The 18240-nt window shown below is 37.1% G+C and overlaps 1 protein-coding gene across 1 annotated transcript; it reads left to right on the top strand.

The window, feature by feature from the left end:
* The first annotated feature begins 4862 nt into the window (after nt 1-4862).
* Nucleotides 4863-16182, top strand: lnp1 (leukemia NUP98 fusion partner 1). Its single transcript, XM_066663556.1, has 4 exons — nt 4863-5018; nt 13564-13796; nt 14911-15013; nt 15980-16182. Exons 1-4 carry the CDS (start codon nt 4863-4865, stop codon nt 16121-16123), a joined length of 636 nt encoding a protein of 211 aa, XP_066519653.1. The 3' UTR covers nt 16124-16182.
* The last annotated feature ends 2058 nt before the right edge of the window (nt 16183-18240 follow it).

Raw genomic sequence — 18240 nt, 5'->3', positions numbered from 1 at the left:
AATTGTAGCTATCAGCTAGAACACGAGACACAATCAATCATTTCGAATTTAAAATGCCAGGGTCAGGGCAGATGTTTTGTTTATGCAAAGCCCTGTTCTAGTGCAGACAGTGCAGACAGTCGGATCGGATTAAACCTCACAAAGATTCCCAGAATAAGGCCATACTAAATTTACTTTATCCCAAAAGAACTGTTATGTGTGTCCAAATGTAATTTCTAAGGATATGCAGGACTGTTTCTAGCTAGACAGTATGCTATGTTGCACCAGAGCATGAAGTAACTTTGCTGTGAACTGTGCCAAAATGTTTTTTTGTTCAGGTCTAAGTAAACAACCATATCCACTGTTTTTGTCAGTTAAATAAAGAATTCTTCAAGAGAATTAACAAATCACATATTTTTTTTACTGCATTTTACAGAAGGTCCCAACTTTTCTGGAAATGGGGCTGATAATTATACCACATATTTTGATGCATTCTTCTTAAAAGAACTGGCATATACATACTTGTTTAACTGAACATAAAATACATATGCAATAATGCTGATATCTTTAATCTTAGTTTATTTTTTAAGTCATTCTGTTTTCATAAGTGCAGTGATGACCTACAAATTGAATAACAATGAGTTCAATAATATTACAGCATTTCAGACCAATCAGATCAACTGGTGCAAATGTAATACTTGTAATATTAAGTTAGATGTTGGAGACGAATGAATTAAACTTCCAGAACTTCTACAGCTGTAACGTAAACCATAATTTGCTAATAAAATTTCTTTCACTCAATGACTTCTTAGAAGATACCCATAATGAACCTTTATCAGGGGTGATGGTATTATACATGTTATAATAGTCTAATAGTCTTATAAATAAGACTGAATGTGCTGAAAATGGTAAAGATGACTGGAGTGTTTCTGCCCTGAGATGAACCTTGAGAACCCTGGGAGTCTGTCTAAGTCTGTCAGGTCAGGTGAGGACATGCAGCCATGAACACAAGCTAAGATTGTATGGTGATTTCTGGATTACAGTCACCATATTATCCCATAGATATGTGAAGAAGAATGAAGTTCAGCAACTACTCTGAGCTCAAAGCTTAGGGGTTTTATACCCCTCATGCCAGCACCTGCTATTGTGCAGGATGACCTACTGGTACTGTTCTTTTATGGAGGTTATACAAGCTTTAATTTGGCACATGTCAGTAATATTCAGTACTGTGCAAAGGTTTTAGGCACCCTATTTTTTTATATTATAGATATTTATTTTATGAATTCTCCATTATTGAGTAAGTACAAAAACATTTTAGATTTACTTTACCAATAATAATAATACTAATGATACAAAAAATAATAATTGTATGTCTGTAAAGATAGCAACTTATTAAAAATAGATTATGTTCAAAAGAAGAAAAAAAAACGTAATGAAGGCTCCTGAGTTTTTGCATGAAAAAAAGAAGTGTGACAAGTGCCAACTTCTTAAAAGAACTGTGGCAGATTCTCCAAGACACTCAGTAAAACTACCATCTAATTTTTTTATTAAACTGTATAAACTGTAACTAGGATTAATATTTAAGAAAATAAAATAAGCAAATTGTTACTCACTTTCTTATGTTTATTAATGTTTACTGCACATTGTTGTCTTATTCTTTCAAGTAATAAAGAATTAATTCCATTATTTTTGAAGTCCTCTTTACTTTCTAACAGTTTTTGCCTGTGCCTAAATCTTTTGCACAGTACTGTATGTGCATTAAATTGCCTGGATTATAAATTCTGTATATTTTGATACTTGTAATTGATTAATTCGTTTGTAACTTAACGTAGTGTTGGTCAGTCTGAGTCCTTGAGTCCTTAGCCTTGACCTATGTGTTTTTTATGTTTTCTTGCTCCTTTAGGGTCCTTATTTATTTTCTCTGTTATGGAACAATATAACATTGCAGAACAGCCAAAGAGCAAAGCTTTATGAAAGGCACAAATGCATAGGAAACCTAAGGGGTCGTGAACTTACTACTTAGTACTTTTTGTACTAAAATATATAATGGAATTTTGCTATGCCAAAATATATCATTGCAAACTCTCTTGCTAACATCACAGTTACACTTTCATTGTTGTATTTATCATTCTTTGTATGAAAGCTTATTTCCACCATATGAAATAATAATAATAAATAAGTAAATAATAAAAAAGCACCAATATATTTGTCATTAATATGTGTGTGACTATTTCAATATTTTGAGATACCATCTCATGATATTTAGATACTAAATCAATATACAGAGAAATTGCCTCTGTTATTTTCAGTTAGTGTTTCATTATTTTGAGGTATCTTATTATTAGCCAATATACTGAGATATTCAACATATCTATTTCATTATTTTGAGATATAATTCATGTATTGATAATAGTGTGTCATTATTTTGAGATACTATCTCATTATTTTGAAATACAAAGTCAATATAATATCTCAAAATATTGTTTTAGTATCTTAATTAATTAATGAAAATAATTGGTGCATTAAAAAAAAAATCTTTTATTTGGTGGGTATTGGCTTCCATACCTTACTGTTTTGCATTGCACTGTAGGAAAAATAGTGCCTATCATTAGTAATAAGCAACTGGTCCATGTTTTCAACCAATGAAAAGTCATGTTCTGCGCAACCTGTCTCCATGGTAACAAGTGCGTTACTAGCATGAAAGCAGAAACTATACAGAAAGTAAATGTAATGCTAAAATCATAATTAAGGTTAAATACCTAGCACCTAGCTATATTGTGCATAATCAGTATTATTTAATCGATAAATTAACTTATTTGACTTTTCAGTTAGGTTAGTAAATCATTTTAAAAGGATGGATTGGGTGAACTTTGAGTTCCTTAATCACTGATATGTTGGTTAAAACCCAATATCACAGAGCAGGAGTGGCAGGATTTTTTAAACATGGAATCCTTTTTAAACATGGCATCTCCTGCCTGTTAGAGGTAATTTGCTGCATAAAATAATGTAGGACTAAAAATTTGATATAGAAGCTGGCAAATACTGAGCCATTCAATAGGGGACAAAAATTACAAAGAAGCTCAAAACAAACCCCAAACTTTTTGTCTCAGCTCAGCTTAAAATGTGTACAATGTCTTAGCCTGTTATCTACTGCAACTATCTGCTGTCAGTCATTGCCTATAAGGTTTAGGTTTATATTATTTTTTAAAAAAATGGATCTTAAAAAAAATGGTAAAAAAAAAAGTAAATAAATCAGAGGTATGGTAATATTGGTTTGTTAAGTCAGAAAACATTCTGTCATGTATGGCTGCAGTACTCCAGGTATTTTAGCTTTATTATACTCAGTTAATATTTAGAATTGTTCTTGAAAATAATAGCACTTGATTGTTGTAAAAAAAATTTTAATGAAAATTACTCTATTTTAAGAATACAATTGTATTTTTAAATATTTAATACAATATCACTGAAACCCTCTTGTACATTTAAAAATGGAGGCACTAGAGTAATTGACATATTTCTATGACCCAGAGGTCATATAGTCTAGCAGTAGCAGAGGTCACATAGTCTACTAACAGCAGACATCATGTAGTCTACCAATACAGCATAATACAAAACAGGTGCTCCATATATTCCACAAGTCTCTGGCCTCTTCTAGTGTAAAGTCTGCTGCCCTGTGGGATGACAGTATGAACAACTGGAGCAGGACAGTAGACAGAGCTGCAGGGAGGCCGCCGTGTGGCCCAGATTGCTTCTTTATGAAGGGACGTTTGTCAAATTCTGCAAAAAAGGGTCAGCTCAAAATACACCAGCCACAAAATAAAGGAGGCTAGTAAGCCAGTAGGAGTCAGCATGCTTTCTCTCTGCTAAAGTGAGCCATGTCTGCAATAGGCTGAAAGCAGAATTACAAAGCTAATATTAAGCTTATAATAATATTATTATAAATTATTATAAATACATATAATATATATACATTTTAATATTCCTTTGACTGGAAAGAAATGAAGTATAGTTTCATTTCTGCGTTTTTTTCTGCCTGGTTGACATTATATTGTTCAATTGCTTAACTCCTATCCTCAAAGATTCCAGTCAAAGAGTAAATGATGCCTGCCGTAGGATTCCCCACATAATTCAGTCTTCACTGCTGCAGTCCATAATTATTGGCAGGTTTCATGTGCTCAACCAGTGGAAAGTATGGGCAAATTGGTGTTTCTGTGTGTGAGTGTGTGTGTGTGCGTATGTGTGTGCTATGTGTGTGTAACTGGGCCCTCTAGGCTCTGTGTTCTGTAATGGAAAGATTTTAAAAGCAGACCACCCCTACAGCCCACAGACACACATACCCCGCCCATTAGATTCATGTCTCCACCCATTAGTACTCTCTCTCTCTCTCTCTCTCTCTCTCTCTCTCTCTCTCTCTCACACACACACACACACACACACACACACACACACACTCTCTCTCTCTCTCTCTCTCTCTCTAATCATTGGCTCTGCATACCTCTCCCTCTACTATATCCCTCCCTCTTTTTCTGATGTTGAACAGATTAAAAAGGGTTTCACTTATTTAAAGACTTTAACTAGTGTGTGTATATTTGGGCTGACTTAGGACAACAAACGCCAACCACTGCACTCACCTAACCAACCCAAGGGATCTAATTACAACCTATTGCCCTGCTCTGTCTGTTCTAGCATCCAGCCTAGGTCATTCCTTGTAGTCCAAGCTCGGTATCTCAGGGGTCCAGAAAGAAGTCCACTTCCACAGCTCATCCAACGAGGGAGCGTCCAGTCCACTCGACGTCCAGTTCTTTTCCCAGAGGTCAGGAGCCCCACTGGGCTCCACACACTCCGCCTTCAAGCTGTCTCTGCGTCTGCTACCTGCCATCATCATGGACAATGATGAAGATGATGATGGAAATTTCACCAAATGGATGAGCAGTTTCTGGGGTCATGGTGCCAGCAAGGAGCCATCCAAAGAGAGAAAGAGGAGCTTCCATAGGCCTGCTCGCTCTTATGCTGATCGCCGCGCTTCTCTCCCCTGCATGGTAGGAAGTCATCGGCACCGGGGGGAAGAGGTTAGATGGATGGGAAGGGGATGTAGGGTTGGATAGCTGGATAACGCACTATTAATGTCATGTTGTCACAAGTTAATTTTGTCAAACATCTGTTTAAACCCAAAATGCTTATTGAAAATATAAGTCCTGATAGACAATACATGGTCAATGTTCTAATAAGGGAAGTAATCGTAATTTCAAAATATAGCATTGATATGGAGATATTGATGCTATATTATGTTCTCTATATTAAAGTTATGTTAGTTGCCATTTTTACAGGTCTTCAGAAACTGGGAAACCAAAACAAGATCAGTTGTTTAACATCCAAAAAACATCCACTTGGAAGTTAGAAAATCATATTATAAAGTAGAAGACTTTATGAGAAATATTTTATGCCACATCAAAAATATATATTAAATATATTTAATATTTAATACAATAAATATATTTAAGTGCCACTTACCTTTAATAATAACTCAGAAAGTGTGCATGGTGTTTTATTCAAGGCAAAATACATCTGAATGAATAAAATATGTCAACACATTTTGTTGCTATCCAATCAAAAACATGTATTACATTTTTGACATTTTATAAATTACTGCATCATTTAAACACAACAGCAGTGTTTCACATTTTTAAAAAGACCAATAGATATGCTTGAAAATTACTTGGAATAACATATTTTATATTGGCTTCCCTTTAATTTGAAAAGGTTTTTTTCCTCATTCTGTTGTAAAAGTTTTATTTTGGAGATATATGTTTTTCATGGGACAGCGACAATAGGTAACAACAATAAAACATAAGTAAAGTATATAAAGTATAAGACCATAATTGTGCTAATGTAATGAATTTTATTCCTGTGGAACTAAAGTTTATATTTTATTCAAGTTAGCTTCCCAATGCATATGCTTTTGGAATAATATAGTACCATATCAGCTCTCCCATTCACAAAACCATATCATATTAAGTACATACAGATAAGACAGTAAATGTTTAAGCTGATTAATGATGTTTAGTCAGGCAGAAATAGAGTCTCTTATAATCAGATGTGTACATTACATTCACTCATGGACAGTTATTCAGATTGTGAGAATGTTTTAATTGCTCTCTGATCAGTGACCCATTATCTGTCACATTCCTGAAGTTACACACGACACACACATAAACACACTTTTCTCTCATCCAGTTCAGGCCCGTTCGGCTTTACACAGTTTTGATATTTACAAAGGATGTGGGTGATAAAAAAAGTAGAAATTTTAGGTGGCATTTTCATATGCAAAGGTCTTATAATCAAGGAATTTAGCACTTTAAAATGCACCCCTGCATTCATCATCTTTATAGTGTAACATGAAATAAAATGGGAGCAGCTGCACAAGTGCCTAAGGTCATCATCCTCAAGTCCAAGCATCAGTATTAAGCCTCCCCAGCATCGGGTTGCTGAGCACTGGAATTGCATCTTGAGTGTGAAGCTTTGGGATGAGTTTTAGTGGCTTTTGTGATCCAAAACTAATAATCCAACATCAGTACCAGACCCTGTTAATGCTTTTTATTGCAAAAGATGTGGAAGAGAAATCTGAGTGGCTTCATACTTTGAACTTAGATTGTACTGATGGTGCATTCAAGGAATAATTGTGGAGAAGGCCTACGTTGCTCAGAACAACTACTTTTTTCCAGCCATATGACAGTGCTTGTAGAAAATCTTTGATGGCAGTGTTCTAAATTAGTTTCAGTGTCTGAGTACAGATTTCCAGAGCTCTGTCTTTACCCTTATACAGGGAAATGTGCTTAATTATGAATATGAAGTGATATGGTTCCTAATGGAAGAGCTTGTAGTTTAGCAGCCAATATTGCTTGCTATGTTTACTTTAACACTGCCAACACTGTCACACAGTGTCCCTCAGGCTATGGCATCTCTCTCTCGTTCTGTGTCTCTCTCTCTAACTCACACACTCTCATTCACTGTATATCATTCCACCTTGTGCATGCACACATAACACATGTGGTTAAAATGCTAAAAGTGAATTGCCCCATTTTTCAAAATGAACCAAGTGAACTAAGTCGTTCAGAGTGGTGTGACATGGTGCAAAGCAATGTACTTTTTACAATGGAAGGGTCCAGAAACCAGGAGTGGCAGCATATATATAATATATATTAGCATATATATTAGCAAAGTCATTGCAATTCCTGGTTTTTATCACAATCAGTAATTAGGTCAGTATGTTTCTGTACCATGTGACTAACTTTCTGTATCCTACAGTAACCTACAGACACATCTTCTCATTAGTCATTGGTGGAACAGGGCTATTCACTGAACAGAACACCCTACCTTTGCACAACCCAAGTTATGGTCTCAAACACAGTAAGAAGGCAAGCAGTTCTAAAAATTAAATCTTGAAGAGGCTACAGTTATTCACTGAAAACCATTTCAGGTGACGAACTCATGAAGCTGATTGATAGAATGCCGAGTGTGTGCAAAGCTATAACCAAAGTAAAACATGGCTAATTTGAAGAATCTAAAGTATAAAACACATTCTGGTTTAATTAACACTTTTTTGTTTATTATGAAATTCCTTCACAGTTTTAATGTCTTTCATATTTATTTACAATGTAGAAAATAATTTTAGAAAGAAACAAAAACCATTGAATGAGGAGATGTCCAAACTTTTGACTGGTACTGTACTGTACTGTACTGTACTGTACTGTAAACCAAGGAAACCCTCCCCGAGAGGGCGTCTCCAAACATTTCACTGGTAATGTAGCTTTAAACAGACTTAACATACAAACCGGATTCCAAAAAACTTGGGACACTAAACAAATTGTGAATAAAAACTGAATGCAATGATGTGGAGGTGTCAACATCTAATATTTTATTCAGAATAGAACACAAATCACAGATCAAAAGTTTAAACTGAGAGACTGTATCATCCATCCATCCATCCATTATCTGTAACCGCTTATCCAATTTAGGGTCGCGGGGGGTCCAGAGCCTACCTGGAATCATCGGGCGCAAGGCGGGAATACACCCTGGAGGGGACGCCAGTCCTTCACAGGGCAGACTGTATCATTTTAAGGGAAAAATATGTTTCAAAATTTCATGGCATCAACAAATCCCAAAAAAGTTGGGACAAGGCCATTTTTTACCACTGTGTGGCATCCCCTCTTCTTCTTACAACATTCAACAGACGTCTGGGGACAGAGGAGACCAGTTTCTCAAGTTTAGAAATAGGAATGATCTCCCATTCATGTCTAATACAGGCCTCTAACTGTTCAATCGTCTTGGGCCTTCTTTGTCGCACCTTCCTCTGTATGATGCACCAAATGTTCCCTATAGGTGAAAGATCTGGACTGCAGGCTGGCCATTTCAGTACCCGGATACTTCTCCTACGTAACCATGATGTTGTGATTGCTGCAGAATGTGGTCTGGCATTATCTTGTTGAAAAATGCAGGGTCTTCCCTGAAAGAGATGACGTCTAGATGGGAGCATATGTTGTTCTAGAACCTGAACATAGTTCTCTGCATTAATGGTGCCTTTCCAGACATGCAAGCTGCCCATGCCACAAGCACTCATGCAACACCATACCATCAGTGATGCAGGCTTCTGAACGGAGCGTTGATAACAATTTGGGTTATCCTTGTCCTCTCTGGTCCGGATGACATGGCGTCCCAGTGTTCCATAAAGAACAACAAATTGTGACTCATCTGACCACAGAACAGTCTTCCATTTTGCCACACTCCACTTTAAAAGACCCCTGGCCCAGTGCAAACGTCTGAGCTTGTGGAGCTTGCTTAGAAATGGCTTCGTCTTTGCACTGAGAGGTTCAGCTGGCAACGGCGGATGGCCCAGTGGATTATGTTCACTGACAATGCTTTCTGGAAGTATTCCTGAGCCCATTCTGTTATTTCCTTGACAGTGGCATTCCTGTTTGAGGTGCAGTGACGTTTAAGGGCCCGGAGATCACGAGCATCCAGTAGAGTTTTACGCCCTTGACCCCTACGCACAGCAATTGTTCCAGATTCTCTGAATCTTTTGATGATGTTATGCACGGTTGATGATGATAACTTAAAAGTCTTTGCTATTTTACGCTGGGTAACACCATTCTGGTATTGCTGCACTATCTTTCTGCGCAACAATGGTGGAATTGGTGATCCTCTTACCATCTTGGCTTCGGAGAGACACTGACACTCTGAGAAGCTCTTTTTATTCTCAATCATGTTGTCAATTGACCTAATTAGTGTTAATTGGTCTTCCAGCTGTTCATTATATGCTCAATTTCCTTTTTCCAGCCACTTATTGCTACTTGTCCCAACTTTTTTGGGATTTGTTGACACTGTGAAATTTTGAATCAACATATTTTTCCTTTAAAATGTTACATTTAATCAGATTAAACTTTTGATCTGTCATCTATGTTCTATTACGAATAAAATATTGACATTTGCCATCTCCACATCATTGCATTCAGTTTTTATTCACAATTTGTTTAGTGTCCCAACTTTTTGGAATCCGGTTTGTATTAAATGTCTGCTTTATCACCAGTGGCATGAACATTTCTGAGCTTATCTCAGTTAAAGCATTTTACATCTGAATATTCTAAATGATGTTTGTATCAAAACAAATTAAGTGTACAGACATGCTGAACATTTTTCTATTAAGTATATCACCAATTAGAAACAAATGAACTGACTTCCATACACTCAACAAATCTAAAGCTGTGGTTTTGACTGAATAACAGACTGGAAATTCATGGAAGGAGGGCATACTTGTTCTTTCTTTGTTGATACAGAGTGATGTGCATGCCAAATATGCTAAGTATGCTAAGCTGCTTGATGGTGTTGAATAGGCTGCTGTTCCAAAAGATTATAGATTGTGTTTGTGTTCATAGGGTGCGGACAAATGCTTTCAGAACAGGCTGATAAGCCAAAACAGAAATTCTCAGTTTTCTTCCTGAAATTTTATAACAGCATGATCCACCAAAACGTGCTGTTCTTTAGGCCACCTCTAGGGGGACACAGAACATAAGTGTTTGGATTGTAACTGCCGTGAATTATTCGGACCCACCTTTGCTCAGGTGAGGTTTTTCTTTTAGATGCTTGTGCAAGTAACAGTGCATATCTGTTATAAAGCGGCCCATATTTTAGCAAGTGCATTGGAAAACTCTGGTGGCCTTAATTTCTTTGTCCAGCATGAAAATAATACGTTTGTTGAAAAGGTAAATTGCTTCTAAACCTCGTATATACTGATATAAATTAATATTATGCATAGAGTTTGGGAAGTTTAATGTGAACATATACAGCCCTTACCTGCCATTCTTTGTCCAACATACAATGTCTCTAACATTATAAATCATCAGTAAATGACTGTCTCCTGAGTGGCACAGAAGTGTAAGCATTGGCTCTATCATTAGGTGATAGCCAGTTTAATTCCTGGTTTTGCCTTAGCCACCCATCAATCAGTGCTACGATAGCCATTTCAAGTCTCTGTTAGCTGTCATAAGACATCTGAAAGTTGAGCATTCTCCTCTGAGTGTATTAGGCTCTCCAGTGTCTGTGTTAGCAGTGGTCTCATCTTAGCCACAGACGCTCTGCCCACAAGTTGACGGAGAGTCTGATGTTTTCAGTGCATTAAGTTGGTCTCACTGTCAGGATGCTTCCAAATGCGTTTGGCCTCCTGTGTCATATCAGCCATATCATGCCAAAATAGCAGACTATGTGATTGGGCCTTTTGTGTGTCAAATTGCTTTTCCTGCAGTAGTAGGCAGTTCTTGGCCACGTTAATGAGACTAGCAGTGATCCAAAAAGAAGCAGAGGCTGGATTCACATGTTTCGGTGTGGCACACCACTTAACTCACCCTTCCAAAAGACAGTAACTTAACTGGACAGAAAATATGCTATAATAAGTGAGTAAAAAAAAAAGGAAAGGGAGAATGAAAAAATATAGCTCACAAAAGTTGGTATAAAAAATTGATATAAATGATAACTTTGAAAAAACAATTAACAAAGAATTGTGAAAATGTGCCAAATGTGTAATAAAGAGGCAACAGTTTGAGGAACAATAAATAAGTATAAGGCCTCACTCAGGTCAAGATGTGCGGTAATTTAACATCAGTGCGGTGTCTATTTCTGCAAAATACAGGTTGTAGACATGCCACTAATGCACAGAGTTTAGATGTCCCCAATCATGATTTCTCAATGACTAGGGTCAAAAAGTAACTCTTTGCCTGTCTTTAGGCCAGACCCGAGGGAAAGCCTGTGGTCTTGCTTGCACGGACAGATTTTAAAATAAATAAATAAATATATGGAATTAAAACTGACATATGACATTTAATAAAATTCAAATGATAACATTCATAGCCAGTCCTTCACAGAGCAACACAGACACACACACACATTCACTCACACACTTTTGAGTTGCCAATCCACCTACCAACGTGTGTTTTTGGACTGTGGGAGGAAACCGGAGCACCCGGAGGAAACCCACGCAGACACGGGGAGAACACACCAAACTCCTCACAGACAGTCACACGGAGCAGGAAACGAACCCACAACCTCCAGGCCCCTGGAGCTGTGTGACAGCGACACTACCTGCTGCGTCACCGTGCCGCCCTCAAATGATAACAGAAATATTTAAATAACAAGTCATGATGGGTGCGTTAAAAACAATGCAGAAACATTCTACTAAATTTAACACTTTGGGGATCGATACTCAGGTATTTTAAATGCCTTCAATACGGGACACAGTAGTTTATAAAATATTCAGTAATGTGCAGTAAATATTTCTTTAATCTATGATAGATTTTCAATTTAAACCAAATGCTCTAATGCAGTGTCTCCCCGCCTTACCAGTCCCCATGTGTTACTGCTCTGAGTATTTTAGTTTTTTTTATCTGATCCAGATAATCAAATACAAGCACTGGATTTTGCAAGAATTAGTGCAACCAGGACCAGGGGGAATGTCTGATCTAAAACAATGTTTTATAAAGTTTATTTACACTAAGACCACCTTTGTGGATAATAGGCACCACTGTGCCCCATGATGTTATATTCATTTGACTTACACAGTCACTGTATTTCCAGAAATGCCACTTTTAATCACTTTTTAAAAAGTACCACTGTTTAAAATGTGACTGAAGCAGACACAGCTAAGATTTATCACTGAGCCCCTCTGCTGCCCATCGGGACTATGGTTTCCAGTTGAGAAGCACTGCTTGCTCTGCAGTCTAGCTGAACTGATTTCTTGCAGATCCACTTAGAATGAAGCCATTTAAATACTCTAATATATGGTTTGTTTTAAAAAAGGATGCTCTAAAAAGGGACATAATTATATACTTTACAAATATTTTACTGTGGGCATGCATATAATTTGAACACTGCTTTGAAAGTTTATAGCATAGACTGGAGGGTATGCAAATGAAAAGAAACTCTGATGCATGTTTCTACTGCAGAGAACAAAATGGATGAAATTGTCGAGAAGAAGGGCGCCACAAAAGCATTTGGTAATATTTTGGGTTCCACTGAATTTTAACATGCTGCCTGTGTAGAATATTGTTATCGCTGTAAATTACAGAAGTAATATCAAAAGCTAGCCCAGTTATAAGGTAAATATATCACCGCCAGGGAAAATACTGTTGGGTAAGGCTCTGTAAAGATGAGCTTGTACCTTGTAACTGAATTAGGATTTCAGTGATACTTCTTATCCTGATTCAAATATTGTTTATTAAATTCACCCATTCCATGCACACTAATGCACCCCCATACCATCACTGATGAACTGTGTGCCTATAACAGTTTGGGTGGTCCCTCTCTTTTTTGCCTAGAGGATACAGCATCCATGATTAGCAAAAATAATAATAAATTGTAGATTTTTCCTGCCACATGGCACTGAGCTCAGGCCCAGAGAAGTTGGCAGCATTTCTATATCTTGTGGAAGTATGCTGTTTCTTTTTTGAATTATAGTGTTTTAACTTGTGAATGCAGCAATAAAGTGTATTCACAGACAATGGATTTCAGATCTATTTATGAGCCCCTGATTTCCACTACAAAACTGTGTCTGTTATTAATTCAGTGTCACATTAGGGCCTGAAGATCAGTCAGATGAAGAAAACACTGGGTTCTTTAATCTTTTATGTTGAGAAACATGATTCTAAATTGTTTCATCCCTCATCTTTACTTCTGAAAGACTCTCTGACATGTACTTTTTAAAACCAGTCATTTTACTGATTTGTTACCAATTAACCTGATTTATATTTATATCTGTAGCATTATACAATTTAACAGTCTTTTGTTTCCTTCGCCAAGCTTTCTTTAAATATTCTTCAAAGAACAATAAAATGACTTAGTTTCAACGTTTGAAACATTTCTTTTGTTTTCAATTAATATAGGCTTTAAAAATATTGCACATCATTGCAATCTGTTTCATTTACATTTTGTAGAGCTTCCCAAATTTTCAGTTATGACACTGAGGAATTGAAATGTGGCTCAAAATATGGACCATTGCAAATGTTAGGGTAAACTCTTCCTTCCTTACTACCTCCCTCTCAGTCGCAGCTGGAAGCCATGAAGCTGAAGTCCCTTAACCCTACCACTATGGCCCCTGCTTCCGTTTACCTGAAGAACCGAGAGGAGAAAGAGGTGCGGCCTCACCCTCGTGCTCGCCGTGTCTCCTCAGATGAAAGCAGCCGGACGAAAGGTGGTCCAGAAAACCGCATCTGCACCATCCCTGAGTTGGCAGAGTCATTCGAAAAGAGACTTCGCTTCCGCAATCAGAAAATCATGTCCTTGGTGAGTGAAGGGCCTCTCTGAGTTCTTCTCATTTCCCAGAGAGTTCTAAGTCTTATGCTATTCAGTTGCACTGGTACAAATATATATCACCAGCACAAAAAAACGTTACATATCACAAATCAAACACTTTGTTTTATGCTGAAATTACATTATTAACTTACATTACATTACATTACTAATTATTACTAACACAAGATTTACCAGTAAACATATTTTATGTTTAACGTGGAATGGGAAATCTGAATTAGAAAAAGGCAAATAAGATGCTAGTTTCAGGCTTGTGCGTTAAAACAGTGTGTAACAACAACAGCATTTATGGAGGAAATGTGAAAATCTGCCCTCCCAGTCCACCAGACACCATACCGCAGTGAGTTAAAGCAAGAATTTACCTGACAAAGGGAGTTAGAGAAGAGAAAGCAGTGTTTCACAGTGCACCATCTCACCACATCAGCGAGGAAAGAAGTCACTGCCACGGGAGAGCGAGTCTAGAGGAATAACCGTGAGTTCAGAGTCTTGTTTGAGCCATTTAGCAGCACTTAGTGTTTTCCATATTGGAAATGTTTTTCCAGCGTTGATTTTTGTCTTGTCTCACTCTTTGTTAGAGGCTGTTTTTCTGTTTATTTTCTCAGTAGAGGAATATGTGGATGGTTGTTTTGTATCAGAATCCACCATCTTGCTTAGAGAAAGTTTTGGATGGTGTTCATGTCACTGTGGAAAGCCCAAGAGGGCAGGGCTGTAGGCCATCCCAAGGGAGAACACAAGGTCTTAACGACAGCAAGTATGTGAGGAGGTTGAGCCAATTATGCTTTATTGGACTCCAAGCCAGGAGGGGCTTTGATATGATAGAAGGAACAATATGTTTTACACTGAATTATGTTGTTGACACTAAAAAAAAACAGAAAATGTCACTGTGATAATTAGAGTTTTATAATCCTGGGACATATTTTTCACAGAGTTAGTCCTTCATTGTAAGCAACCCTAAGTCTAAAATGAGCTGTGAGATAATTCAGCTATAGTTGATTTGAAAACATTTGCGTAGCATAAGTGTCTTAATTTTCTTTGTAATTTTGCAGAATGTGAGTCTGCTGTTAATGTTATTTTTCAGAGTGATGCAGATAGTGTGTGTCTGATCTGCCATGAAGAACTGTGTAATGGAGGAGGCATAGGAGGAACTTATGAACTCCATTGCTCCCATCGCTACCACAAAGATGTAAGAGCCATTTAAATGCATTTACCTGCCATATTAAACCATTTAATGGTTCCTTTGCTAATGCATGCACAAACTAGACTAAAATATTTTGAATTTAGCTTGAATAATCTGTATATCACCATGACCCTGAAATGGATTAAGCGTCAAAGAAGGGGATAATGATGATGATGATGATGATGATAATTGGTATGTTTTCATATATCAGACCATCAGAATCATGCATTTTATGCATCATATTAATGAAATGAGAAAAACAAACCAAACCAATTACCTTTAGGTATTTTTAAATTCCCTGCTGAAGAAAAAACTAACAGAACCTTGTAGAATTAAAACCTGTTCATCTGCTTTCTCAATTGCCATCATTAGACACCACTAGTTTCTGTTAGGACTTAGGTTACAAGTACAAAATGCATCAAATTCAACTAGAAACTTTATTTTGGTCAAAGATTTTACCCGATTTTCCTCTTTTTCCCCCATTAGTTACAGTAGCAGTTATGTATACTTACCCTGAAGTATTACACAGAGAATGTGTTCCCATGTATTTTCAATGGCATTTTAAAAATTTTTGTTTATTTCATTATAAAATAGTAATTCTTTAATAATTATTAAGTGATAGTTTGAATCACTGTAATTACCTCCAAAATACGGCACACTTGGATCAGGTAATCAAGCTGCCAGAAGCATCTGAATGTGACTATAAAGAGGATATGATTAGAGCTGCAATACAACTCTGCAGGAGAATTTCCAGAAGCAATACAAACTTAGAATCAGTGAGATTAACACTGTGTAGTGAGTCTATTTTTGTTATGTTTGTGAATAATGTGAATATCAAGAAGTATAATTTTCTTGTTAATTTGCCTATGTAAGTACTTGCTTCTATACATTTGGTCTGGAGTGTAGTCCTATTGGTGTGTACTGTCCAGCAGTGTCACTAGCTCTCTTCTTTCTGATTGGTGGACTGAAAAGCAGAGGAGGTCAGATCCTGGAGGGCGTCCACGTAGTGGTAGTTCCACTGGAGTGTGTGAGCGCAGGAAGGAGGTGCCTTTCTGTGTCGGACAGGAAGAGTACCGCATTCCCCGCCGTCAACTGTCCCTTCGCAGACAGCGCTGATCCATCTACTTCTGAAGACTTAAGATGTACATACCACAATTCAGTGAAAATGCATAGTACTCTGGTTTTATCATAATGAAAAACAATGATGCACTGTGTCTAGTCATGTCAATAGGTGTATCATTTCCACACGAATAAAATATAACATTCACAGCAGTTTGTTGCTTGCAAAGTTTTCGGTACTTTTATTGATCAAGTGGAAGAACACTTGACATTGTACAGTTTATTTACTGCATTTAACTTTATGAAGAAAACAGCATAAATTGTGGCCTGAGCAAAAGTTGTGGCATAAAATATTTACTAATATACTCATCCGGTGAATATAAATCATGGAGAAAGTTTTACAGAAAATGTCATATTCATATTTGTTTCCTGTAAAAGAAGGTTCATTCATTTTCACAGATAAAATCAGCAAAATATGGAATATTATTTTGGAGTATTTCTGAATCTCTTTAACGGGTTATGTAATTTTTTCTAAGACCATTATGAAGTTAGTAAACATTTTTTTTTTTCTGTCATACATGAATGTTTATTGACAATGTTGTTGCTTGAAACTGAAAAGTAATCTTGTTATTTGTGTAAAAGCACAGTTTCTGTTTGCAAGCTGCATGTTTGTTACTTAAAACAGAGAATGTGTCCTGTATTCTTTTAAACAACTGTAAGGACTATGAGTCCAATTAGTGTTTCATCACATAAAATGTATCTACTGAGTACATTCAAAATGCAAAATAACATTTGGACATGTTGTCTCTTGGTAATTTTCCCTTCTGATTAATTTTGCCATCAAGACCAAAAATGAAATTCTTCTGAAATCAAAAGTATTAATAATTGTTTTCTTCCCTTTGCAGTAACAACTTCTATTCATGTGAAAGCTTTAGATCACATATTGGAGCATTAATATCTACACATTTATGGCATATCCACAGCGACTTACAATTCTAATTACGTCACAGGGGGAAACAGATGAAGCATTAGGAATAATGCTCAAGGACTCTTACTGATGTAGCATGGCACGATTACTGAGACAAACAAAATTGAACCTTGGTGTCCTGTGTTGAAGTCAGCAGTTACCCACTGCACTACACCAACCACTTTTCAGTGAGGATCTGACAGCATTCAGGAACTGTGCTGATGTGCAGCCTCTTTCACTTCATGCGTTTCTGTGTAAATAATACAAGCTGTGTGTGCACAGTTAAACATTTGTCTGCACATTAAAGTAACTAAATTCAATCACTGTAATGTCTACAAGTTTTTCAACATTTTACACATTTCCAGTAAGATTTTAATGCATAGGTGGATTGATAGACACAGGCAGATTGATATTGAGATATATTTTTTTGATCCTGAAGTGAATGCATCAATGAACATCATGAACATGAAGGCGACTCAACATGCTGCTGTAGCACAGTGACTGGGCTGAGTTTTGACTTTGCAGTAAGTGTTACGTAGGTCTTATATTTTACAAGTCAGACAAAAGGGGTCAATGCAAAATTGACATGACATTAGCACATGATGAAAATAAGCTGGTGGCTACTGGACATCTAGCAGCTACATGAAAAACTTTAATGTCTGCTCTAGAAGTTGTAATCACAATAAGAAAAAGACCATTTTTAAAATTGAGTCCATAATTCATTTTCCCATGCTTTCATAACTTCCACAGGTTTAGCTAATTTCTAACAGCTACACTCTGTCCAGCATATAAAAAATATGCATTACTACTATTACTAATCATAGATACTTCCCTGGTGGTGCCACAATTATCTCGAGAGTGGAAATTTGCGGTTCAAAACCCCTCCACCCCCATTGTTATCCAATTCAGGCTCACGATGGGTCCAGAGCCTACCTGGAATCATTGGGCGCAAGGCAGGAATACACCCTGGAGGGGGCGCCAGTCCTTCACAGGGCAACACAGACACACACACAGTCACTCACACTTTTTGAGTCGCCAATCCACCTGCAACGTGTGCTTTTGGACTGTGGGAGGAAACCGGAGCACCCAGAGGAAACCCACGCGGACACAGGGAGAACACACCAACTCCTCACAGACAGTCACCCGCAGTTGGAATCGAACCCACAACCTCCAGGTCCCTGGAGCTGTGTGACTGCAACACTACCTG

Source organism: Hoplias malabaricus, chromosome 3 (genome assembly GCF_029633855.1).
Source record: "Hoplias malabaricus isolate fHopMal1 chromosome 3, fHopMal1.hap1, whole genome shotgun sequence".
Lineage (NCBI taxonomy): Eukaryota > Metazoa > Chordata > Actinopteri > Characiformes > Erythrinidae > Hoplias > Hoplias malabaricus.
This window is presented reverse-complemented; position numbering and strand designations above follow the sequence as displayed.